This window comes from Malurus melanocephalus, unplaced genomic scaffold (assembly GCF_030028575.1).
Source record: "Malurus melanocephalus ecotype Western Australia unplaced genomic scaffold, MMel_1.1 scaffold_58, whole genome shotgun sequence".
In the NCBI taxonomy this organism is placed as follows: Eukaryota; Metazoa; Chordata; class Aves; order Passeriformes; family Maluridae; genus Malurus; species Malurus melanocephalus.
Genome location: NW_026623290.1, coordinates 1,541,468 through 1,568,307, shown reverse-complemented (window position 1 = coordinate 1,568,307; position 26,840 = coordinate 1,541,468). Strand labels below are relative to the sequence as shown.

Genomic DNA, 26,840 nt, shown 5'->3' with positions numbered 1-26,840 from the left:
GTGATTCTGTGTGATTCTGTGTGATTCTGTGTGATTCTGTGTGATTCTGTGTCGATGCTGGTGGCTCTGGGGCTGGCTCACTGTCCCCACCATGGGGTGTAGGGACAGCAGAGTGTGACCCTCCTGTCCCCAGCCTGGCAGTGGCAGAAATGCTGCTTCTCTGCCAGCAGATGGGCTGGATCAGACCCTGGTGGGGAGGGACTGGGGGGTTTGCCAGGAGGAAGGAAGGGCCTTGAGCTCTGCGAGGAGATGTCTGAGGGTKTGTTTGTAGGGAGGCACTGAGCACYAAGGCTGCCCTTGGAACTCTGCCTGGGGGCAGCGAGGGGACAAGGACACGCTGCAATGACCCTGAGGCTGCTGTGGCCAAGCAGAAAGCAGCTGCAGCCATGGTGGGACAGGGTTGGTTCCCCTTGATGGCCTGTCTGTGACCTCCAGAACAAGGGAGAGGCTCCTTGGAGATCCATCAGCCCCCAGTCCCGCCCCAGGTCACTGCGGTCAGGGCAAGGAGAAGCTCATTTCCCAATAAAAACCCATAAAATGCACTTCTCCCCTGCCCCTGTAAATCCTTGCCTCTCCTGTGCTACCTGCTGTGTAAATTGCTGCTGACCCCATAAATCACCCTCTGATTTGCTCTGCCTCCCCTGGATCCTGTAAATCTTCCRTCCCTGCTGGTTTTCCACTGCTGACCCCCTCGCTCTGTAAATTCTGAGCCCTGGTGATGCTGGGGGRTGGATGGGGTGATCAGGGGTCCCAGGATGGGTTAATCCCTCCCAACAGCTCCCTCAGAACTCCCTTACCAGTGGGAACTGGTGGAGGACGTTTTACCCAGCTGCCTGCAGGGAAGGTCATCCTCCTGCTGCGAGCAGGGCTGGGCTCTCATCTTCAGCTGGGCTGCAGCCAGCTGGCTGGAAACTGGAGGGTGTTGGTATCCCAGCCCTCAGCAGGGCTCCTGGGGATGGCTGCTCCCCCAGGGCATGTTTCTGAGATGTAAAAATAGCTGGAGTAAAGAGAAAAATCTCCTTTTATCCCTTGAGTGCTTGGGGTCGTGGCATAGCTTAGCTCCACCGTGCCCCCATGTGAGCTCCCTTCAGTGGGCACTGAAGGAGCTGTGGGCAGAAGATGTCCCTTGTGAGGTGGACAATGGTCACCTGGGCTTCTGCTGGGTGCTGATGCCCTTGTTCTGAGTCCTGAGCTGATGGGATGACCATGCTGTGTTTTTTCCCTCAACTCCAGCACAGCACGCCAGAGCTGAGGCAAAGGGTCTGGCAGAAACCTGAGCTGATGGAGGTGTGGAAGCCAAACATCAGCTCAGTGCTGTGATCTGGGCTTGCTGGGCTGTGCCAGGCTGTACAAGGGGAGGTGCCAGTGTCTGTGGAAAGGCAGTGTCTGAGCTCACAGCTTGTCCTCGATAAGTGCTGGTGCTGCTGCTGCTTTGCTGTGACTCCCTGGGGTGTCCCAAGGGTGTGCAGGCAGCTGGCACCCAGGCAGGTGTCATTTGGTGCACGAATTACTGAGCCTTCCTAAGGCTTGGGGAGCACAAACCTGAACTCTGGCACTCTGACCCAGCTGTCTTTGCCCTCCTAAGGAGCAGGAGGAAGCAATGCTCTGAAATGCAGGAGAGCTGTGCCCCAAAATGCAGGAGAGCTCTGCCCTGAAATGCAGGAGCAGCTCTGTCCTGATGCTCTGCCCTGCTCCCACCCCAGTGGAGGATGCAGCAGTGGGTGCTCAGTCAGAGCTGGGATGGGGTCACCCACGGGGKTGTTTTGGGATGGTGCTGTCTGAAAAGCTGCTGTGTGAACACAGAGGGTTCTGTTTGCCTCCCTGGGGAGGGAAATGCTGCAGGAGATCTGAGTGCTTTGTGATGTGGCTTTCTCAGCACCTCAGTCCTCAAGGTGTGAGTGGCAAACTGGGCTAGCAGCCCCAGTTTAGGGCAGGGGAGAGCAGCCTTTCCTGGCCTTTCTCTGCGAGCCCCAGGCCTGGAGCAGCTCCTCAGCTGCCTGAGTGGCTCAGGGTTTGGTTTACAGAAAGGCTGGCCCTGACCCAGCACGGACTGGCACTGACCTGTGTCACTTGAGGCTCAGCTCTCCCTGATCACCCCGACTGTGGCTGCCAGAAAATTTGCAAAAAACCACGTGGAGATGGCTGATTCAGGCATTAATATTAACTGTTGGTGATGCTCTGAGATGGACCTGGGCTCGACCCAGCTGGGTGTTTCCTTYAGACCTTTTTCCTGCTGCCAAACGTTATTTTATTGGTTTTTCTTCCRTATCTTGTGTCTGAGCTGTGTATTAACACCGGGCTTATGATGCTGCCGTGCTCTGGCTTTGGAATGAGGATGGAGGAGTTGATGAGTAYGGTGGGAGCACGGGGGATGCTAAACAGCAGTGGGAAAGGCAGGGGGCAGCGGAGGAGAGCAGAGGCAGATTTTCAAAATCCATATAAATAGCAAAAATAAATTTCCAGCAAACGCTTCCAGTCCTGCAGTATTAAGAAAGTGAAGCACTAGAGGATAAGGAAAGCATGAGCAATAACAGCAGGGATTTAGGAAGAATAAATCTTGCCAGACAAACCTGATTGCTTTTTCTTTTTGATGGAATCACAAAATTAGTGGCTGAGCAGAACGTGGAAATCCTAATATATTTGGATTTAGCAAAGCATTTGATATAGTGTCTCACCAAATCTTACCCTCGAAATTAGTTCAGTTTGCCTTGGATACGACGCTGCCAAATGGACTGAGAACTGGCTTAGGGCCCTAAACTAATAGTGATGGGCTGTGCTTGGGGAGAGGGGGAGCTGGGGGAGGAGGGCTACAACCTGGCTATCCTCACTGAAAAAAAATGCAAAGCAAAACAACAGAAAAGCCCCAAAATAATAATTWAAAAGATCCAGGAATGTGGTCTCGGTTTGAGGCACCTTATTATGGGAATATTGACAAACTGGAGAGAGTTCAGAAGCAAACAGAGTGAGGTGGGGGGAGGAAAGCATCAGAGGGGTCAGATTACCCGCAGAGGGAGGCTGAGGGTGAGAAATCCCAGGGCTGGAGGCGTTTCAGGGAGGAGCAGGTGGAGGCCAGCGGGGCTGRGATGAATATTTGGGCTGTTGGCAGGGAGCAGCACCTCAGTGCCTTYGCCCCCGCGCAGCAGAGAAACACTGAGCTCCCATTTCACGGCCCTCTCCAGAYACCATCGCCAAAGCAGGGAGAATATTCACCATGACTGTCACAGAGAACATCCCTGACYGGGGCAGCTGGGCACGTTTCCTCAGGGAAAATCTCCAGTCCTGGAACAMGCACGAGGAGATGGCCCTGGGTGATTCGTGTCGGTAGATGGGGATTTTTTTTCCAGGATTGAGCACTTGGATGGGAAACTGAGAGGTGATTTTAGCTGCTTTGAGGTGCTRCCTCCTGCAATATTTATCTGCACCTCACAGGCATTTGTTTATTATCAGGGAAAAGGCTGGGGAAATGCTGGTGGCAGCTGGAATTCTGATGTGTCCCCAAGGGAGGGTGGCAAAGCCCCTTTGTGTTTAAAGTTTAAAGTTTCTGGAAAGGTGGAGACCCCCTGGTCGCTTTGCAGGGGAAGGWCAGGACAGCGTGATGCTGCTCACAGGATTTTGTGTGAGGAGYTGTCAGTAGAAGCTGGTAAGGATGGGGTCTCACAGCAGGCTCATCTATGAAGGTTTCTGTCCAGCCTGCTGAGCTCTGGGGCTCCTTCAGCACTCAGCTGGAGCCTGGAAGGGATGCTGAGCATCTCGAGGCTCTTGGCATGGTTTCCAMAAGGTGAGGAAACCCATGGGTGGTTTGGGTCATTTGGGTGCCTCCAGGGCTATTCCCCCCACTGCCAGTGGGAGCTTTTGTGTTCCCTTTTAAATCAAATCTGTGCCTTTTGGTACAAATGCAAAGAAAMCCTTCAGTATGAAAAACGCAGCTTTCTAGAGAAAATGATGCTTTGCATGGGGCAGGAATTGGCTGWGATGAATCAGAATTGGGGAGAAAACCATGGAGCAGAGTTATAAAAGGCTCCTAGAGCATGGGGTGGCCTGGTGTCAGTGTCCTGGYGTCCCTGTAAGGGTTTTGTCAGCCCCACACGCTCCTTCAGGCGATTCCCTGCTTTGCATTCCTCCCTGCCCRGAGCTGAGCCTGCTGGGATGGGGCTGAACCAGGCAAAGTTCGGGAGGTATTTTTAGCTGTTCTAATTGTGGCAAATAAATGCCATTCTTACTTGTTGGGATTGAGCTATGGGCTAAATCACAACTAGTTCTAATGATGATAATTACCGGATTTCAATATTTATAGAAACGGGTGCTTCCTTCGTATTGGCAGATGCTGCTGTGCTCTCACCTTCACAGATCGAAACCTTGGCTCGTTACCGCTGCACCTATTTATTTACTTGCACATTTTTTAACCCACAGATGACAACAAATGAGAGATGTGGAAAGATATAGGCCCCGTGCAGATGTTGCAGTCTTTGGCTGGAAGTTGTGGGGTGAAAAGGGAAGCGCCTCCAGAGGACCTGTGGGTTGGATTTTTGTTTTTTGGGTTCTTGTGAGAGGTGTTCTCAGGGCTGCAAGCTGGCCTGGTTCTGCCTGGCTTAGCCCCGTGGTTTGGCTGTGGCTGTGCGTGTTTTTGCTGTGTTGGAGCAGGGGGTGATGTTTTGGTTCCCTGTGGGCACCAGGACACGCACTGGRAGCAGGGACAGAGCTGGAAGGTCAGGCTATGGGAGAGGCTTCGGTGCCGGGCTTGGAGAGCTCGTGGGAAAGGCTCTGGGAGGCTCCTGCCTGCAGCAGCAGCAGCCTCTGGATGCCTTGGTTTARCACCATCCCTGTCCAGTGTGGTACTGCAGGAGGGTGGGCACCTTTAGGACATGTGGGTGTAGTGCTGTGATTTTAGGAGGCACACAAACCATCCCTTCAACCTGGCATGAAGATGCAGATCCCCCTGGGCTGTCAAACAGCCCTGCCAGCTGACAGCAGCCCGTGGATCCTCACTGCTATCCAGCCCCGTGCACCCATCGGGTCTGAGGCTCCCTCCTTGAGCAAGGTGTAGAAAAGATTCACTTATTCAATTTGCTATCTCTCCAGTGCCACATAAGCTGTATTGATAAATTAATCTTATATTGTTGTGACTAAACAGCCCTGCAATTTTTTACACTGTGCAGTCTAATCTGTCTTGACAGCTGTATCATTAGTTTATATTTGTTGTAATCTTATTCACTGTGCTGGCTGTGGGGAGTTTTCAGTTGAGGAACCGTGCTGTTGTGCAGGTGATGGGCACAGCTCTCTGCTGGGCATCTTGGGGTGCTGTGGGTGCAGCTGGGGGGCACCAGGCAGTCAGCTGGGTGCCCTCTGCCAGGAGTTATCCCCAAAATGCTGCTCTGCTTCCTGACAGCAGRATCTTCCTGACAGCAGCATCCACAGGGCTGACTGGGTCTCACCAAAGCATCCCTGCAGCTGGGATTTGATAGGGGCCTCCAAGCTGGGCTAAAGGCTGAGTAAAGGTGGATGTTGGAGGAGCTGCATCTTAAGACATCCTGGAAGTTCTGCTGTGTGATGAAATAYCAGTTTTTAACTTTGTCTGCTTCAGTTTTCCATGATATGGGATGGTCCCTGCTCTTTGCTGAGGTTCCTCTGGGTCACAGGAGATAAAGGGACGGTGGGAACTGGGACTTCACTGGGGAGGTTGCAGAAGGGATGGTGATGTGTGCTGGGACAGTGTTGTGAGCTGGAGGTGACAGTGGCACTGAGTCACAGGTGGCTGTCTGATCCCCTGGCTTCAGCTGGGGTTTGCTCTCCCAGCCCCAAATGGGGCTGATTCAAGTTTCTGTTGATTTTGTAGAGTCCTTTTGCTCACAGGCAGCTTTGCATGCATGTTCTTTCAATAATATCTCCCCAAAAAATGTTTTTGGTTGGTGCAGTGAGATGTCTGCCAGCAGGGAGCAAGGGAGATTGTGTGTTCCCTGGGCATGGGACAGGGGTGGGAGGCATTTCGGCTGCTCCTTTCTGCTTTATGTCTTGAACTTGTTAAATTTSGGTGAGAAACAACAATTGCTGGAGTTCAGGCTGCTGTTATTTGCAGCATCTCTGAGCAGGCATGGATGGCTCATTAACAGCTCAAGCCCATCCTTCTCTCTCTGGTGCATAATTTTGGGAGTGTATTTGGGATCTGATGAGATGCTTCCAAAATCCCTGCTCTGGGGGAYGAATATTTGGGAAAACATCTGTAACCTGCTCGTGGCCAAGCTTGCAGTGATGATATGGAAGGAGTTTCACATGTTCTGGTSCAYCAYGAGTGCTGATGGGGGTCTAACAATRGAACTGCCCACCACACAGTTTGGAACCTCCTGGCTGTGGCACCAGAGTTAAGCTGCCATTAGTGATGTGATCTCTGGTGGGCAATGGCTGGGAACAGCCTCAGTGTTTGCATTTTCCAGCTTGGAGAGATTCCTGCTGTCATTCGTCACGGGCTGCAGCTGGTGACAAGGTGACAGATGCCAGCAGGTTGATTGCAGCTCCTCAGCATGGCCAGAGGCAGGAGGTGTCCACAYTGAGGCATCCCATCCTCCCTGTGTCCCAGCTGGGTGGGGTTATGGAGATGGGGGTCCCTAAATCTGGGGGTGATGGCAGTGTTGATGTACAGTGGCACGGAGTGCTGCTGGCCYGCTGTCCCCTCCCATGGAGGAGATGCATTTCACACTCAGCTGCTCCCTGGTGCCTGGGGACTGTGCTCCAAGCTCTGGTGGTGAGGGATAATCCATCGTCTGCGAGGACTCTGCAGTGTTTTCAGCAGGAATAGACTCGAGGTGTGAAACCCAAATGTTCTGCAGCCGGGGCTCTGGGGTGTGAGGTGGGTCTGCTGGAGCACGGAGCGCTTGCCCAACGTGCTGCTCTCTTTGCCACACGGGCAAGGTTTCTGTTCTACCCTCCAGCCCTCTTCACAGCCCTTGGTGGTTGCTGTTCACACCCTGCTTGCTGCTGAGCTTCGTGTCAGAGTGGGAGCAGAGCGGGCAGGAGAATCCTCCGGTGGCACAGCTCAGCTCTGCCCCTGCTCCCCTTCTCTGTCTGTGCCACCTCCTGCTCCAGGTGAGGGTGTTGCTGAGGCAAATTGCAGCTTTTTACTGTTTGTGACCCTCTCATCCCTTAGCCAGCGTGAGAGTGTCTCAATTATTATTTTAACTTGTTTATCCCTGGGTGAATTGCAGGTCCCTGCCTTTGACTCCAGGCTGGGTCTGGCTCATCCCTCAGTGCCAAGCATTGCTCTAAGCTCAGTGTGCTCCCTGTGCAGCTCAGGTAACCTCCAGAGCTGCCAGACCCTAGCACTGGTGTCAACTGGGAGCCACAGGGGGTTTTGGCCGGTGCTGCTATGCTCCACCCATACTGATGAGACCATTTCCATAGCAACTACARGATTTTTTCAAAGGGGAGTTAGGGGAAAGATGTGAAAAGCCAAAACTAACCCAGCTTAAAACCATTATGGGCAGAAGGTGTTGGTGAGTTTGGGGAGCGTTTCAGGAGATCTTGGATTGCCTCTCACTCAGAGGTTCTCTGGCTTGGTGTGTTTGTGTGGGGCCTCATGGCCCCTTGATGCTCTCACCACCCGAAATGTGGAAATGGGAGCTGCTGCTCKCATTGCASAGCTTGGGAGGGCTGGGATGCCCTCATGGGGCARCTGTGCCAGGGTTTTGGGGCTGGGAAAGGRCAGAAACAGGCAGGGMTGGCTGTGTGGAGRTGGCACATGCTGCTGCTCTCTGGGGAGCCGTGGAGGATGCTGCAGCTGCTGATGCACAGAGTCATTTCCCAAGCTGGTRGCATTACTGTGCTCACTGTCAGCAAAGTTATTTTGGTGGTGCTGGGGGCTGTGCCAGCTCAGGTGGGAGTCAGGAAAGCCTTGCACCTGTCCCTGCTTTCCTGCAGGGCCCAGAGTCCTGGGGAGGGAGCTGCATCTGCCCTTGGAGCATCCCAGTGCTGCTTTGGCTCCAGGCTCTGCCCTCCCCTCTGTCCTTACCCTGCTTCCTTCACTTCTGTCTCCTGCCCTCGCTGAGAGCCACCAAAACATCTGGAAGGGCTGTAAATGATGCTTTTGGGGCAGAAAACCTTGTTAACGTGGTGAGAGGTGCAAGGCTGGCATGGTGACACTGTGTGCCCTGTCCCAGAGGATGAACCCAAACCTTGGCATTGCAGTAGGAGAGATCAGAGCATGGYTGGACCCCGTGCTGCTGGAGATATCTGTGGTTCTGTGGGTTCTGGGGCCCAGAGCGAGCCAGCCCCGCTCCCCAAGGGCTCCCTGCTCTGGGAGCAGACAGAGTCCATGTTCTTGGTGCAGAGCAAGATTTCCTTTACTGATAATCTGGGCTCGGGTAGTTTGCTTTGAGGACGGGCTGGAACCCTCCTGGCTCTCCAGCTGCCCAGGAGCAAAAAAAATACATTTGAGTGATTCTCTGGACAAACAAATGAAAAATATTAAAACAACAGCAAACAGTCCCTGTAAGGACTTTGTCTGGTGATCTGCTTTCTGGCCTCAAAATTTTTCCATGACCCCAAATGGCACCAAAAGGACACGTGTCCAGTTAAATACATCTTCAGAGCCAGTGGTGAAAGGGCAAGAGATGTCAGGAGGTGCATCGTAACTTCCCTGCTCTCTGCCTCTTTTCAATTACTACTGAGCAGGACCTTTGGATTCCCCAAATGCCCCTGTGAGATTTTTATACCTGTCAGTTTAATGCCAGCCTCCTGGAAATCCTTCAGCAACAGGAGGCTCATTTTCAGGAGCACAAAGCTATCGGGCTCATCATATTTTTGCTTGTCTTGGGGATGTCATTGCCTCTCACTGCTGTGGCCTTGAACCTCTGTGCAAAGCCCTGAGCCCCAGTGATAAAAAACACCTTCAGATGGTGCAGGGAGAGCCAGCTAGTGCAGGGGTGGAATTCAGWGCTGGATTAATGTGTTTGCCATGCTGTAGTAATTCAGGTTGTGTCTTCCTGCCTTGCTCCTGGTGTAAAACAAATCTTATCCAGTCAGCAGCAGCGTGTTTGGATGGTGTGAGCTCAAGGCTCTCACCCCACCTTTGGCCCTGGTGAAGGAGGTGCCCGTGGCCAGGGGAGGGCTGGGTTTTGGTCRAGGGGGGCTGTTCTTGCTGTCCTGAGAAGCTGAGAGTCAAAGTGCTGGGCAGGCAGAGGCTTCTGCAYAGTTCAGCTATGCCTTTATCTAGAGGAACGGCAGATTGAGCTGAGAGATGAGATAGAAACAGTCCCAGGATTTGCTGTTGATGCAGCTGGATCAGCTGTAACACAACAGCCTGGTTAGCAGCATCTCTGGCTGTCAGAGTGTCTTCTTTAAGATTTTTGCAAGGTGCTTTTTCACATTTAGATGAATAAAGTGAAGCGCAGGGAGGGGAGCTTTTAAAATGTCGTCTCCTTGCTTTCCTTTSTTCCCCTGCTGCCTCTTCCTGCCTGTGTCGTGTTTATAGGTTTGCTGGATTGTTTTTCCTCTTCAGAGCCAGCTGACTTCCCACTAGATACCCRTTATCCTGGGAAGTTTGGAGTTTTCAGTCACCTGTCCTAGTGAGTGCATCCCCCTCCTCCTGAGTGAGGCTTCTGCTCTGACACCTCTGCAGTGAGAGCCCAGTCAGTGCATGTGTGTCCCTTGTAGGAAAAGCTTAGTGAAGGGCAGGGAGGAGGTTATTTTCATGGCTTTTCCTGGGGAAARGGGGGCTGAGGCCTTCTTCTGGGTGATGGAAAAGCCCCTCTGTTGCTGCTGAAGAGGGTGGGCAGAGCTGCTGTGATTTATTTGAAGTGCAGGTAAAGCGTCGGGAGTTCACAGCAGTTTGCTCAAAAATAAACTGTATGGAGATGTTCTCTGGTTCTTTGGCTTTGTGGGGAGCAGATGGAAGCTGGGCAGACAGATCTGTGATGCTGTGGAGGTAATGAGGGTCTTAGGAAGTCTCCTTGAAGGTTGGAGTTGCTCTGCCTATGGCTGTCCTGAGGACAGAGGGAGGGATGGGGAGCCTGGCTGTGGCCAGCCCAGCTGGGCATTGCTGCCTCCTTGTTCGAGCTTCATAAACCTCTGAGGAGCCAAAAGGCTGGAGGATCAAAGTTCAGAATCCTTGGGAGATGTTTGAGGAAAAAAAAATGAAAATAGCAGCTTCACAGGAACAGCATCCAAATCCAAAAAGAGTCTTTCCCCTCCTCTTGGCCAGTGTGTGAGAAAGCTGAAAATTGAATGAGCTGCACTATGGGGGCCACAGAGCTGTGGGGAGCAGAGGAGATTAAAGCAGGGGAGGGCTCTGGGTCTGGCTGTTTGGTGGCTGTGACTGTGCAGAGGTTGAGGGACCCTTGGGCACCCACGGTCTGAGCTCCAAACTCTGCTCTCTGTGCTGCTTTTGGGATCCAGGCACGGGAGCCCTGGAAAGGACCTGCCCGAAAATGTGCAGCTACATCAAAACAGGGTTAGAGAGGAAGCTCATGTGGATATAAAGCTCCTGAAATGACAGTCACATGGTGGTTTTTGGGAAGTGGGCTTGCAGGTTTGCGTGGGTGGTGGCAGAAGGTCGTGGATTAAGGACTGTGGCTCCCTCCAACCGTGGCACTTGGACAGCCCATTCCTGGCTCTCCMGTCTGCTTTTGCTGGACTCCTGTTCCTGCCTCCTCATTCCCAGTGCCATCTATCACAGTAACAGCCAGTTTGTGGGAGATTTTATTTTCTCCTTTTCCTCCTCCATCCATTTTCCTGTCTTCAAGCACAGCATGAAGTGCAATGAGTGCATGTGGCTGGCAGTGCTCCCTTTTGGGTCCTAGCTGAGCTACTTTGGGCTACCAGAATATGGTCTTGCCCATCTCCAAGGCCCTGTGCCTTTTTGGGGAAGGCTCCTTTCCACCACATTCTCTTTCACACTACTCTTGTTGAAGAGTTATTCCTGCTGAGCTGAACTCTAGTGATCCTGTATCTTTAGTACATCTCCTTGTCTTGCTAATGTGTGCAGGCACTGTGCTCTCTAGGAGAGAAAAAGCTGTGTTTGGAGCAGAGATTGGCAGCTTTGTTTGCCTGTTTTAATGTGTTTTCTATTTATTTATATATATTATAGATAGATATGAAAAAATATTTATAGTTTAGTTTCTGAAAAGCCCCAGACCTTTTTGGAGATGGGAGTGTGAGGGACTCTGACTTGCAGTTTGAAGTTGCAGGGAAGGTTTAATAAAGCAGAATGTGATTACTGAAGCTGATTTTGACCAGGGTGCTGCTTCCCCTCTAAAATGCCGTTTGATCTTTAAAGACCACAAAATGCCGTGCACTGCTGGCTCTCCCTGCACATGAAATCCTGTAGATAAAGGATTCTTTCCTTTGGTGTGGCAGGTGCTTGCAGAGCTGCTGAAAAACAGGAGCTCTTTTGCTTTACATGGGTGTGGGATCCCAAAGGGTGCTGCTTCACCCTGGGGTTTGTGGTGTAAAACTCCACAAATTCCACATTCCACAAAGGGGAATGTTTTTTTTTCCTGTCCTTGGGCTGCCCTCCCATCCTAGCCAGCTGCATGGCTATTTTGGAGATGGGATATGATGAGACACACACAGGACTCTGCTCTGTGTACCCCAGGTCCATGTCCAGTGATGGGAAGAACCTATTTGGGCACAGAAAATGTCTTTGTAGATTTTCCTGCCAGAGAATAATGAAAGAAATGCCCTTTTGGGGAAATATAATTGTTTTTACCACTCAGAGGACAGGGGGAGTGAGCTTTGGCTGCTGCTGCAGGTGGGGAGTGAGCTCTCACTTTTTCTGATGATTCACCCAAGGTGTCTCTATTTGTGTATTTATGTCCATGTCTGCAGGGCAAAGCTCATCCCATTTCATGCTTTCTCACTCTGGAGAATGTTTGGGACTGTGCAGGGGTCAGATAGTCGTGGGAATAAATCGGAAAGAGTTAGGGGGAGAGCCTGCAGGAGCTGGGGAGTGCCGAGGTGGTGRGCAGGGAGCTGGTGCTGACCAGGAGCCCAGCCCTTACACAGAGGGGTTTTTGGGGCACTGTCCCCTCAACCCTGCTCCCCATGCAGGAGGTGCTGCAGCCCTTGGGGATTTCMTCCTGAGGCTTCTGCACTGCTGCTTGTCTCTGATAAATGAGGGGTTTTTTTTTTCAGCACTGAAATGATTTTGGACACCTCAGTCCTTGCCTGGGACCCCAGGGCTGCTCCCTGCCTGGATTAGTTGAGTAATAACAATGGAATATTAGGGCACGTATTCATTGTGGTGCCCACAGCACTTCCTCAGCTCTGCTATCCTCCTTTGTTCCTATTTCTTCTTTTCTGAAAATATGTGCCCGGGAATAATTCCCGGCGCTGAAAAACTTGGGATGCAGCGTGTGGTAACGGGAACATAGTGCCTCCTGTGTGCTGTGGCCATCTGTCCAYGCTGGGGAGGGCAGCCTGCTGTCCTCTAGTAACACTGACACACTGTCCCTGACAGGAATGCTCTCTGCTCCATAAGTCAGCATCTAGAGCTGCTGGGGATGCAGAGCTCAAGGAGAAGGAATTGGGTGAATGGACAAACACGAGGCACAGTGCAACCTGGGGGCAATCTCCTGTCCCTGGGACAGAAACAAAGGATGGGGCTCTGGTTGCAATGGCACTGCTGTCTGTTTGTTTTTTTTTTTGTTTTTTTTTTTTATGGCCAGCTCCTGCATGTCCTTGTGGGTGCCATGCAAGATGGAATAAGTGCAGAGCCTGGGAAAAGAAACCAAAACTGTTCAGCATAGCTTGAGGCTGTTTCTCGGGGCATCTTCCATGGTAGGATGTCTCTGTTTGAAAATCTTGCTAGGGCAGAGCAGTTGTGGCAGTTCCTCTGCACCCTGTGGATGTTCCTGGCCAACCTGGGGCCAGGCAGATGCTGTTGGGGTGAACATCAAACTTGTCTGGACTCATGTAGAAAGTGTTCTGTGGGGGAGTCCTCTCTGAATTCCTCATGTCCTGTGACTCTCTCGTGCCTAGCAGCAGAGTTTCTCCAGAAGATTGCAGAGATGCCACTGTGCAGAGGCTTCTGTGGAGCTGCATTGCTCCCACATCTTCCTCAGCTGGGGATTGGGATCGTTTTGCTCTGCTCAGCCCTTCTGGAAGGGTCTGGTTTGTGTTGCTGGGTTGGGTGTGGGATGGGGCCCYGTGGCACTGTGCAGCCCCCACGCCGTGCCCTTGGCAGGAGGAGGGAGCTGTGTCTCAGCGCTGCTTTATGCTCGTTACCTTGACGAATCACAATTACACTGTGGGGTTATGCTCATAATTGTTTGCACAAAGCTGGATTTGCTTTCTCTACCCCCCTTTTCCTGCTGACCTCAAATTATCCTTAATGATCCACTGCTGGGTGACCTTTCCATGCTTTTTGGGAAGGGAACACTGTGCTTTAAATGGGGAAAATGTTGTCCTTGTAAGTCTTTATTCAACCGCACTTGCCTTTAAGTTTCTGTTACCAATTCACTTTTATAAATTTCATTTTGAGGGAATCAAGTCCTTTTGTGCCTCTAGTTATTAAATTATGTGATAAGTGCCTTATAATTCTGTGAAAGATGTCTGATTTCTCTATGGCTTTCTCACACGTAGGGTGTGAGGGATGGATAAAAGGAGCTGGCAGTATCCACAATGGCTGTGCTTAGCCCTGGGGTGTGGGACCTGCACCAGTTTTCAGTTTCCCATCAGCATCTGCAGCATCTTGGATTGTAGGAGACAGCTCTTACAGGTCAAGGGTTCAGAGATGTCTTTCCTTTATTCCCACTGCAATCAAATTCACATTTGCATGGTCTGGAGCTGGCGTGCCAGGAGGTTTGTTTATAATGCTRAACATATCAGGTAATTGAAAGCTAATGTGCCTGTCTGGATTGAGAGGTTTAATATTTCTGGGTGACGAATTAATTTTCCTGTTGCCTTACAAGACAGAGGAGGCAAATGCTCTGCTTGCTTTCCATATACATATATAAAAAATATATAAATGTGTGTGTGGGGGTGCTGCCTCATTGCTGGCACACAGCTTACTCACTGCCCAGCATCCAAACATGAGCAGTGGCTGTTGCACAGCAGGGAAATGTCATCTGCTCGGGCACTGATCAGAGCTGATGGCATCCTTGGGAAAAGYCACTCCCCTCTGGTTTGGGATAGACACAGATTTGGGGAACACCTGTGCAYGTGCTGTGCCATATTTGGTGCTTGTCAGGTGCCTTTTTTAGCAGTTTACCACAATGCTCGAAAAGCTGAGAGAGGTGAGACAAATGTTATCCTTGTGGTGTGAGGAGGGTGAAGGCAGGSCAGACACATTACCAAGTGAGTTAATCGCTTGGTAAATTGGCATGAGGCTGTTTGTTCACCTCTGCCTCGTGTGTGTGGGATGAAATGAGCCTGGCTGTGCTTGAATCCCAGTGGAGATTCCAGACTCCCTCGCTGCTCTGGCCCTGGAAGGTGAGCACGTGAAGCTGTGCAGTCTCAAGAAGATGACACCAGCCTGTCACCTTTTTGTGAGACACAGGCATTCCTTCTGGGAACGAAAGGAGTTGCTGTCCCCACTGGTTTGTTGGCTACCAACCCCTTTCCAGCAAGCAGGGCAAGGTCCTGGTGCTTTTTTGAAACCTAAACCCTGCAAGTTGGTGACCTTATGGTCAGCAAGATCGCTGATCTCTCATGGAGGGACAAAGACACCTGGCTGCCTTGCTGGCTTCCCACGGTGCCCTGGGATCTGTGAGCAGGATGTGATGCTTGCAAGCTGCTGAGCTGGCAAACAGAGAGCTTCACGCTTCACAGRCTTGCTGTTAACTGGGACACAGCACGGAGCTGGGGATTCACCACTGCTCTGACTGCGGTGGCTCACAACGCTTCCAACAAGTTGTAAAGGCGTGTCTGCGGGCACATGGAGGCTGAGATGTGACACAGGACTGGCCTCCTAAGGTTAGCTTTTGTCAGGCTGAGCCTATGCCTTCCTTTGGAGAGGCAGCTGGTTTCCTCAGCAAAGAGATGACTTTGTGATGAGAGGTTAAAACCATGCTGCGTTACATCACAAGTGGTTTGTTTTTCTGGAGAAACTGTGCAGCTCAGGTGTGCCAGGTGAGGTGGAGGTGGGAGGTGTTGGAGGATGGGAATGCTGAGGCTCCTTAGAGGTGGTGTTGGCTTGTGCTTTTGTTGAGGACACTGGTACAAGAGGCAGGAGTGTGCTCAACCCTGCTGGAGCTGTGAGGACACAGAGTGAGTTGAGGGTGGCCAGGGGGAAGAGCTGAAATAAAAAAAACCAAGAGACGCTCTCCAACGCCAAGTGGGTGAATATAAATGTGGTGTAACAAGGTTTTTGCTGCCAGGTAGGAAATCATGTCCATGGTGGATGGAAATGCTTGGTGCAATGCTTAATAATGGAGTAAACTGTAATAAAGACCAGGGTGATCTCAGGCTGCAGCTCAAGGTTTTTTCAGTGTAATTGGGGAGCTGCTCGTGCTGTTATGCAAGTGAGATCTCCTGGAGACTGCTCTGTGGTTTTGGTCACTCTTACTCGAGGTAAAGGGTCTTAAATAGGCTGATAAAGAAAACAGAGAGCCACTTTCTGTGTGTCCATCACAATGGTTCTTCTTGCATTGAACACCAAGTGCAAGCATGAGTTGTGCTGAGTCTGGAAATCAGAAGCAAAATAACCTGGCTGCCAGAACTCTGCCTGAGCAATGTAYCTGCATCACTTCTGGGACGTGAGTTAGTGTCTCTTCAGGGCACTTGAGACAATTTGCCTGGCACTTCACAGGTACAGATGCACCGCCTTAGAAGAGCTGGCATCATGGAGCTCGTAAATGATGGCTGGGTGGGCCTGGCTGMTGCTTGGAAAGGAGGGAGGGAGAAGTGCCAGGAAAGAAAAAGAGCTCCTTAAGCACAGACAGTTTTGACACAAGAGAAGATGGATATAAAATGCAAGCGAGTATATTTGGGTAAGAAATGAGAGGTGCAGCGTTTCAGTCTGATTTGGGAGGCAAAGCCCAAATTTCCTGGGTGAAATCTGCTTGGTCTGTAGAAGGCACCATGTAACTCAGCTCTGCAGTGCAGGCAAGGAGACTTGGACCAGCAGGACCCTTCTAACATGCAAGAAGTATGAGAAGGAAGTGAGTATTAAAAAAAAACAAAAAAAAAAACATGCCCTACCCTCCACCTCCACCCAAAAAATAAGTGACAACATCATCTGTGTTAGCGATGYACCTCATATGGTGTCGATTAGAAGTTGGATATGAGTCTAGGTGGATCTGCATGTGGAGAGCTCCTCAGGATTTGTGAAGTACGGTGACGCTCTTGAAGCTATTGGGTCTTGCAGAAGAGCATTTTGCCTTAGTAATAACTGAGGAATGCCACAGGAATATGTACTTAGAGATGTGAAAGAGGAATAAACAGTGGTCCACTGACTGTAATTCGTACCTCAACGCCTGCCTGAGGAGAGCAGGGCAGGGCTGGGAGCTGTCTCAGCTGTATTTGGTGTGAAGCTGGCACCGTGTTCCTGCTGGGTTAATGGACCCAGAGGAGGAGGGAGGGTCTCGGTCCTCAGCAGCAAGTGGGTGGATATAAGATTTATAGGGCAAGCAAAGCCCTGGAAGGAAAAAAGGGGGAACTGGTTGAGGTACTGAAGGACATGAGAGGGACTTAAGTTTCAGGGGTGGAGTTTCTCYGCTTGGTTGGTTTGCTTTCCTGTGCAACCACTGCCAATTTTGCAATCACAGCTTGACTCCTCCAGCTTTCAGAATAAAATGCATTTCTGGTTTGTTTTTTAACTGGGTTCAGGTGAACCCAGCCAGTGCAAAGTTACACTGTTCTTTCTAAAGCAATAGGCAACCAAAGAAAATATTTTTCCTGGTGTGTCTTTGAGGTGCCTGTAAACCAAGACTGATTTGTCACTTCTAGGATCAAGGGTTTCAACTCATGCTAAGTTGAAAAATCMGAGAGAAAAGGGGAAAGCCATTTGTGAGAAGGGAGGTGTTTGTGTAGCTTGAAGAACTCAAAGACCGTAGCTGACTTGTGCACCTAAYAGTTATTTCCCTGCATGGCACTCTACATAAAGCAGCTGCTGGCTTGAGGAATATCCTATATATGTGTGTGCACGTGTATTTCCACCGCTGTTTTTCTTGTYGCTACCTTTATGGGTGTGGTGTGTCTATGATAAATAATGAACCAGAGCATATCTGGCTCAGGAAGCTCCTGGGCTTTGTTTGGAGGCTGGAATAGAGGTTRTGGATTGTATTTACAGCCTGCTGTTAGTCAGTGAGGAGGGAAGGTCTTGGCCATGGGGAGGCCAAAGACCCCCAAACACCAGTGCTGAGTCAGAGGAAATTCACATCYCTGGGAACAAGCTCAGGTCTTTTTCTGTCACTTCTAGAACGCTGCCCACATGGTTTTGAGTGTCAGGTCAAAAATAACCTTGACTTTTTTTAGCAAACACAATCAATAAAACAAGAGCCAATCTGGCTGCCGCCTCCTTCCCAGCTGTGGTTGCTCCATAACTCCTGGCTTGGGACTGCTCCATCCCTCCCTGAAGGTCACTGCCTGCACGCTGTAGCTTCAGCATGCTCTGGTGGCAAACCCATAGCATGCCATTCCTCCTTCCCATGTTCTTTCTTTCTCTTGGAGGACTCTCAATTTGCTATGCAGGAGTTGAAGATGGGAAATGTTTTTAACCTGTGTTTCTGTCCTTGCTCAGTTGTGCAATCTCGTGCAGGGGACCTGAGCTGGCAGCCCTGCCTTAACTCCAGAGGGTTTCACTGAGTTCTTGGATCTCAGATTGACTCCTTCCAGTCTSTGTTTTGTTCTGGAAATGTTCATGGGGGCTTTGGGTGCTGGCAGGGAACACAAAGTGGCTGTAACAATGTCCTGTTTCTCATTCTGTCTGGGACACTGGCGATCCGAGCCGAKGAGCAGGGCATTGGGGATGAACTGTGACCTACCCTGTCATGCAGCATGGTTGGGAGCTTGTGCTGTGTCCTTAGGCCAACCCCTCTGGGCATGCAGACAAATTAGGGAACATGTGGAAAGCAGAGGTGACTCTTGTGGGACTCTACTTTTCTTGGATCTGCGTGGTGAGAGCAGAGAAATATGATGAGATTCACTCCAGGCTTTGTGTTTTACTGTTTTTGAGCTGGCTGTTATTTGGGGTGTGGCTGAAGTAGGTCCATGTACGGCTGTCATGCTAATTCATCTGTTCTTGTGCAAGCACAAGGCATAAAAAATGCTAGAGGAGGAACTTGTGGCCCCTGTGACTGCTCTGGAAGTGGTCTAAGATCCCTCTTCTGCTTGCTCACCCACCATGTGGGGTCCTGCAGCCTTTTTGCCTGGGATCACAGGATAACTCTCAGTGTTTTCTCAWCCCTCCAATCCTTCATCACTTGGAGATGCTTCCCCTTTCCAGGGTCAAGTCCAAAGCCAACCATTGCATCAAGGCAGATGTGAGCTTGGGTGCACGTGTTCAGAAATTTCAGAGTTGAGCTTCTTTCACATGTCCCAAGGGACYTGCCAGATGTTTTAGAGAGGACTACCTCCACCTTCTTCTCAGCACAGACCCTCTTGAAAATGTTTGTGCTTTCTGGTGGGAGGATGTGTGAGTTTAACCTGTGAGAAAGGCMGAACTGGCCAAAGACAGCCTGGGAGATGAGGACTGAGCTCCTTTTACCCCAGACAGCATTGCAGCCTCTTAGCAGAGCCCTGTGGCCCCAGCCAGGCAGCCACACTGCTGCCAGCATCCCTCCTGTGCTGCCGATAACAGGGGACCCTGCTCTCTGGGGCTGCTGATCTGTCACCTTCCCCCGCCTCTAATATTTACTGGAAATGATCCTGCGCTGACAGATCTATTTCTGTTTTTGTTCTCTATAACATACCTGCCAGACTGCCCCAGGCGACTGAGGMATTTGTAATAAAGGCAATGTTTCCAAACTAAGCTTGGTGCTCTGCTGCCAGCAGCGCTTCCAGCCGGCAAAGACTAGGGCCCTGTTTATCCACCCTGGTTAGAGACTGGATAAATATATSACTTTTTTTCATTTAGACCCCCAGTATTTTGTTGAGAGGATTTATTTGCTTTCACCCTTTTGGCACGACCCGTTTCAATCTTGCCTTTGTTCTGATATGTGCAGTGAGGGGCAGTGAATTGGGCGAGGATATTCGGTGGCTGGGTTGCACATTCCGTGCTCAGAGCTGTGGGTAAACCCATGTTATTCGACTTTCCCAAAATGCTGGGCAAACAGAATGGGGCTGGGTGGTGGGGTGTGACATCCTCCCTCTGTGTGCTGTCCCTGGCATGGGCTCAGCAGCCATCTGGTTGTGCCACAGCTGARCCTTTCCTTCTTCTCCACAGACACATAGAGAACTGGAAGAACTTGCAGACACTGAACGCCGTTGACATGGAGCTGTACACGGGACTCCAGAGGCTGTGAGTATGTCCTGTGCCTCAGGGAGGGCAATGGGCCTGGGCACACCCTTCCTTCCAGCAGAGCCATGCTTTCCCTCCCTCTGCAGCCTCCACGCTGCCAGTTCACGCTGCTGGATCCACCGTGTTTTGCTGTGAGGCTCCACAAAATGGAGATGAAATKCTTTTTGGTCTTGGCTGGGTCTGTGAGGAGGAGGATTGCTAGCTCCTGACAGCTCTGTCAACACACATCAGCCCTGACCTCTCCTCTCCCCTGCTGTTCTGGTTCTGGGCTTATGTGCTGCTCTGACTCATTTCAGCCCCACGATGTAAAATTCCAGCTGTCTCCACCAATCCCTCATAGCTGGGCTGTTGGTCCTCGTTTAGTGCAGTCACCATCACCGTGCTGCTGTGCAATGAGGGAATTGCATCTCCCTGCACACTCTCCGAGCATGGGGAGAGGTCATGGAGGGGAAACTGAGGTCCATGAGGTTGAAGAGACTTTCCAGATGCTTGGGAAACCTGGCCAGGCAAGGATGCCACCCAATGTCTCATTTCCCCCTCCTGCATCCTCTGGGTCTGTGATGCTGCGTGTGTGAGATGCAGAGTGTTGCTCGGGGCTAATCAGAGACTCTAATGATGTATTTCACTGGGAGCTCCACACTGAGTACAGCTCCCATGTGGGGCTGAGCACTCAGTAACCAAATTCCAGCAAGCTGCACTCTTAACACACACACAGRCCCCTTGTAAGYAGGCTGGCTGCTGTTCTCACCKMACCGAACAAAGCAGCAGGGACAGCAGATAYTCACAGAATCACAGAACATGCTGGGCTGGAAGGGACCTACAGTRATCACCAATTTCAACCCCTGGATGCACAGAACCATCCCTAATAGCCACACCAAGTGCTTGAGAGTATTGATAAATCCTGGTTGCAGTATAGAGCTGGTCCAAACTGGGCTGTGAAAAAGATCCTTCTCCCTTCAAGGTCCAGAATTCCCTGTGGAAATTCCTTATCAGAGCTGCAAGCAGCAGGGTTTTCTCGTGGATGTGAAGACAGGAGATGACTTTGCTGGCGGTTAGGTTTGCTGTGCAGAGCTGTTTGTGAGGATGGAGGGACAGGAGAGGCGATGGCTTGTGCCACCCCAGCAAACCTTGGCACATGTTTGYGGCTCTGCGCTGGGCCTGTGCTGCGTTACCGCATCAGACGGAGGCAAAAAGCTCGATTTCYTCTTTGCTTGTAGCTCGTAGACACTGCCTAGGGCCGGATGTGCCTCCTGGGAATGGGGTGGGTGGAGTCGAGCAGGGCTTCGGAGCAATTGTYTGCCTTGACTCCATCGCTGCCCTTCTGCATCTCTCTGCAGGACAATCAGGAACTCAGGACTACGAAACATCCAACCACGAGCCTTTGCCAAGAACCCTCACCTGCACTACATGTGAGTGCCTGAAAGTGCCCCCTTTTCCCTCTGCCCCCTAGGGAAATGCGATCCCCAAAGTGCCTCTGGGGACAGCAAGGATGGGGGAAGAGAGGCAGAGCTGGGAGAGGGCTGGAGATGGAAAAGCGAACGCTCAGGGAAGTGGAACGGGCTGCAGYGCAGGATGGGGAGAGCTCCTGCTGGGAAGCGGAGGGGTTTGGGTTCCTGAGAAGTGCCTTGGCTTTGATGGCCGCTCTAACGAGCGCTGGCATCATTAAATGCCGCACATTTCCCTTTTTGCGGAATTTGGGGACGGCCGCCCGCCCGCCCCAGCGCGCAGCCGGAGCCTGCCCCTCTCGTTAGTTTTGWACCAAACGCCGCTTTTCTAACCCAAATCCTGGGGCGTGGGGCTGCCAGCTCTGCTCCTAATTACTGACTTCTTAAACTGGCTTCTGCAGTGGGCCTGGGGTAGGGATGTTTTGTGCCCGAGAGCCTGGAGCGCTGTTAYCCTGGGACACTGCACGAGTGTCCGGCTGCTGGGGCATCGTTAGCTGCCGGGTAGAGCCACACGGAGAATTTCCACATCCCCGAGGCCAAGGGCACTGGTTTCTTTTCTAGATGGGTATTTACTTTTCCCAAGGTGATAAAGCAAAGCCTGAGTTTCAGACCATTGTGCGAAGTGTTCCGTGCGCTTGAAATATTTTGTCCAAGTGACTGTGTCCGAGATCAAACCCGCTCTGCGCCGCTGTTGATAAAAAAAGGTGAAAACGGGTTGGTGAGAGGCCCTGGCCTCGGGCACAGGCTCGATGGAGACTGTTTATCCCTGCCTTTTGGAAAGCAGTTCTAGTGGCTTCTTCAGTGAAAAAGCACATCCATTTGAGTGTGTGGGTGCATCGGGCCATCGGTACAGACTTGTTCCTGGGGCAAGGAGGATAGATGCGACCTGCAGAGCACCATAGATTTGTCTTTTGATGTCTGCTCAGAGATGATGTGAACTGAAAAACCCCAAAAGCTTCCTTTTTGGAAAACCATTTACAGTTGCTAAGTGACAGTAAAGTACTTGCTAAATAGAAGATCTGCGGTACCAAAGGGCATGAATGGTTGAGGGCATTGTGAACGTGCACTGAGCCTCTTTGAGCTTAAAGAATTGCGTATTTTCATAATAAACCCTCGTTARTGCTGACCACTGGGATTTTCCCGATTTCTGCTCTTTGTTATTTTGATTTGTAGCATTTGTTTTGTGTTTTCTGTAGTTGTTTTTTTTCCTGGGAAGCGTTCTCTTCTCTCCGAACCATTCTCAATTGATTTTTTTTTTTTTTTGAGGGTTGTTTGTCAATTGTGCAGTTGCTGTTTATGTATCTAGCAGATAAAATGAATACCATTTGATTCCTGATGAAATTAGTTTTGATGTCGTAGGAGTTTAGAAGGCCGTGTGTGCCTGCTTTGAGTCTGAATGTGCCATTAACGTGTACACAGGCAATTGTTGCTGCTKTTCCCCAAAGTGTTTGTTTTTGTCTTTTGGAATTACTTTTGTGAGTGGGGAAAAAAAACCCCACATCCATCTTGTGTCAAGAGTTAGGATTGGTACGTGGTGATGAAATATGTGTTTGTTTACTGCTTGGGCCCCGTAAGATTGATCGTGTTCTTAACATCTTTCTTTCCTCGCCTTTCGGAGCTGCAGGCGAGCCAGTCTATTATTTGTTTGGTGTTTGCCGGTGGGTTCTGATGGCGATCCTGGGACCTGGCAGTGCGGATATTTGCCAGGTGGATGTTCCCCGTAGGGTTTGCTGGCCAGCTGAGGATGGAGACCCGCTGTTTGCAGAGCTGGTGACTCCCTGYTGCTTCCCAAATTCTCTCGGACTGTGATGCCCCTGCTCCCTTGCAGCCAGGGATTTTTTCCAAGGGTGGCTCCCGAGGCTGTGGCAGGTGCCTGGTGCCACCCGGGGTCCCCTCAGTGCTCTGCCAGCACATCGAGGTGCCTCCTTGGCTGCTCTGCAGCCGCTGCCTCCCTGCCAGCTCAGCTCGCTGACATTTCCTGCCGCCYCTGGAGGAGCTGGGGATAAAAGGATTAATGGAAATGTCACCGTGCTGTAAGTCCTGGGCTGCTGGAACCAGGTACAGAGGGTGGGAGTGAAGGAAACAGTCCCAATMCCCTCGTGGTGGGGCTGTGTGCAGGGCTGGGACCATGGCGTGGTGCTTAGGGCTTGTTGAGTTTCTGCTGCACATTTTCACAGCTGCTCTGGTTTTTCTTCTCCTTTTGATGGCTGTTTGGATGGTTGCTGGTGGGGCTGAGTCCATAAGATGACAAACRTGTCTGATAAACGGCAGAGTGATTTCACTGCCAGGGAGGGCTGGCACAGGCTGGTGGCAACCCTGGGCTGGACCTTTGGAGGGTGCTATGAGCTGGGTCTGAGCATTTTATTTTTCACTTGAAGCTCATGTACAAGTTCTGAGGTCTCCAAGGCTCATTTCCACACACCTCCCTTCCCATCCTGGGTTAAATCGGAACTTCCTGCTGAACTGAGTTTTTTTCCCAGTGCCTTTCATCAAGGTTTCCTCATCTCAGATGGGCCAGATAGCTCTGCCTTCTCCCAGKAAAATCTATTTCTGGCCCTTCCTCTGTGCACGCGCTTGTCTTCAGGCCCCAGCTGTGCAATCACAAGCAGATCACTTATCCCGGCTCTAATTGCAGCAGCTCAGGTTTGTGAGGGTTTGGGTAAAACTTGGCTTGGTTTTTTTTCCCCTTCCCCATCACAGAGTCAGGGGAGAAAAGGTGGGGAACCCATGAAAGGGATTTTCAGCATTCAGTTTCTCAAGTGTTGGACCTCAGAGGGCTCCAGAGTGCAGCCTGGCAGGGTCGTGCCTGTCCTTTTAAGGTTTGAAATTTGCTGTATTAAGTGCAAGGGGCTTGTGGCCAAACTAATCAGTGGAGGAGCAGTGGGTGACTGGGACCCAGAGGTGTGGATCTGGAAATAACTTTGGTTTCCTTCTCCTTGCATGAGGACCCTCAGGGCTCCATGGCCTGTCTGATTGGGGATGTGAAGCCTGTCAGTGCTACAGAGACAATTCAAAATAGAGAATTTGCAACACGGATCTATCTCTTCTGCTGATGGTTGGGCTTGAGATAGTTGAGTCCTTCTAAAACAATTACTGCCTGAGTGCTAAAAAGGGGTGGATGTTTGATTTAATCTGAGTATCTTCCAGTGTAATTTTGTGCCTTTACTTGAGATCATCTCAGTGGAGAAGTTGGATTGGTGGGTTCCTGGTCCAATTTCTGTGCATCTTTGGCAGCTCTTTGGCCATCACAGGGATGGTCCTGGACAGTGTGGAGATCAACAGGTCCAGGCTGTGGCAGTCTGAGCCCTTGTAGCTGAGATTTCTGGATGTTGGTGTTAGCAGGTGATGCAGCTGAACAGAGGACATGCTTTGTGTTGACAGAAAACCTCGGTTTTTGGCTTAAGGCTGTACAAGAAWATTTTAGGAGGGTATGGTTCCTAAATTTGAGGCATATCAACCATCTGAATACATATTCACAGCTTTGTGAGGAAAGAGCCTTGCGTGCTCTCACTCCCTCCCTCCTCCTAATGACACTGGAAATTTTTGGCCAATTKATTTGAACTTGATAGAGGGTTGCAAGCCAGGAGGTTATCAACTTCCTACGCATATCATGAAAATGGCAGAGGCAGAGCAAAGAGAATCTGTTGTAGTATCTTGCAGGGAAGAATTCAGCATTATCATGTTCCTCATTAGGCACTGGCCAAGTCCACAGGAGAATTCAGCTCCAGGAATTGGGGAGGACAGGGCCTTCCCTGGCTGGGGGACAGCAGAGCTGTGGCTGTAGGAGAGCAGGTTGATGTTTGCAGTGCCTGAGTCACCCTTTGCTGGGAGCAGATCCTCAAGAGGCYGTGATTCCCCGGGAATGTTTTCCTGGGTGGCTGCGTGCTCAACCAGCYAGTGAGGAGGCGCTGCCGGGTGTTTGCAGAGGGTAATTGTGCACACCTTATTTATTGTGTAGTAAAGAAAACAAATTAAGGCTGTGTAATTACGGAGACAGGCATGCTTTTAAATAAAGCTTAAGTAGTCAGATTTCTATTTAGAAAATTAATAATTGCCATTTCTGTCTGCATCAGAGGCTCTTCTTAAACTGTCTGCTGGAGGTTTATACATGCTCTAAATTAGTTTGTGGGCCAGCCCAGACATATCCTCATCAAAGAGCACTCTCTCTGTGCTGCCCGCCAGGCTGAGGACAGGGCTGAAGATGAAGCTTTTCCTTTCAGTCTTCACCCAAAGGTCTTAAAGACGGAGACCCTGRGGTGATTAGTGCCAAGTTTAATTGTTTTTGAGTGGTCTGGACAGATGACCATCTCCACAGACGTTTTTGTCTGTGTGATCATGCTGGTTTCTTTCTCCCCAAGATGAGGTCTGGGGATTAACTGGAAGGTGTTGGTAGAAATCCTGCAGGGAYCTGCTTTGCCTGTTGAAGGATTGAGCTGGCTGATGCATGGGTTTGTTTTCACAGACAAATCTGAGTTGTGATTAATCTGAAGTTTCCCAGAATGTCCTTTGTAGGCTGTGAAAACTGAGGGAGCACCAGGTTGGGGAGTTGCCCTCTGCCCTCTTCAGTGCAGCTCCAGGATAGGACTTGTAGCTCTCCAAAAACTGAGTCCTGTGTGCTTTCTGAGGGCTGCAGGCAAYCCTCTTGCAAGGCTGGCAAGTTTTCCTTTCTTTGCTCCATGTGTCTGAGAGCTTGATTGAGACCTTACACTAAACAAAGAAATAAAATAAGTGTCAGATGCTGAATTATTCCGAGTAGAACACTGTTTCCTCTTGGCCATGCTTTGAGGGTCACTTTCCCCTGCTCTATTGTCTTGCTCTGAAAGAGCCATTCTTAGATATGAATCGGGGTTAAACTCTSTCTCTCCTTTGCTCCATTCCATAACCACTCCAGGCTCTGTGCCTGCCTGCAGCCCTCTGCTTGATTCTGGATGTCCTACTGCCCTTCCTCCTCCTTCCTGATGGTTTCTTCCTGCTTTGTCCCTTCACCATTGCTCTGCTCTCATAGCCATGCTTAGTTTAGTCTCCTCCTAACCCAAACTGCCGTGTGTTAATTGCTCTTGATTTCTCCTCCGTGCTCCTGAGTCGATGCAGCCTCACCAGGCCGTGTGTATCAGCTGGGCACAGTGTTTGACACTGCGTGAGCTCTTAGTTCATGGGAAGGTGGAGTAAAATGTGTTTACCTAAACCATCTCCTTGAGAGTTTWATGTGGTTTATTTTGCATTTCCTAAATAAGAGCCTGATTTCTCCATGAACACAGGCAAAATAAGAATTGTGAGGGAAAGTTTTAAACAGCCTTGAAGTTTTATCAGGTGAATATTCCTTTGCTGTCCCTAACCAGGCAGGCAGCTTGGGTATCTTTTCATTCCCATTTGTACTCTGAGAATGTCCCTGATCCAGCCCCTTCTGAGATCAAATCCCTGTGCTGCAATTCACTCAGGGAGGCATTTCCCCCATATGTCTCTAAACCTATAAAATTCTGGGCATGCCCATAGCGCAGCCACTAAAATAAACAGCTGTAACATCTCTGCTTCCATAAACTTTGCTRTTCTGCTCCCCATCTGCCTTGTCCCCTGGATGCCGGTGTAGTGCAGGTCYTTGCTGATGTGCTGATCGGCAGCAGGGGTTTGATGGTGTGTTTATTCCCGTTTTACTGCCGCAGGTGACTGATGAGCAGTTAACTGCAGCTACTCCTTTTGCTGCAGTGGCAGGGGTAGATCCTGCCTTTACCAGCCATTGTGCAGGCAAGAGGAGAGACAGTTCCCTGCAGGRCTGGGGCTTTCCTTCGGGCTGGGCTGAAATCATCTGACCTGCRTTCAGAGGGCTGGCTAACAAATTCCTGGCAGCAGCTGCTTTGCTTGGAAAGGGTTTATTGTGCTGTGATAGAAGGGGGAGCAATGAGTTTGTGACTGATGTACTCCAGTGGGACCGGAGAGAGAGTTCCCAACTCAAGCACTTCATGCTTTGTGCCAAGATTTCTCCTTCTTCAGTTCTCCATCTTAAAACCTGG

At 50.6% G+C, this 26,840-nt stretch overlaps 1 protein-coding gene across 3 annotated transcripts in view; it reads left to right on the top strand.

The window, feature by feature from the left end:
- The window catches only part of NTRK3 (neurotrophic receptor tyrosine kinase 3), a 199,549-nt gene that overhangs the window by 12,467 nt on the left and 160,242 nt on the right, over positions 1-26,840 (top strand). For all 3 annotated transcript variants that reach the window (XM_057365814.1, XM_057365815.1, XM_057365816.1), the window contains exons 2-3: positions 19,313-19,387; positions 20,725-20,796. In XM_057365814.1, the coding sequence (XP_057221797.1) occupies positions 19,313-19,387; positions 20,725-20,796 (147 nt within the window). The remainder of the gene's footprint in view (positions 1-19,312; positions 19,388-20,724; positions 20,797-26,840) is intronic.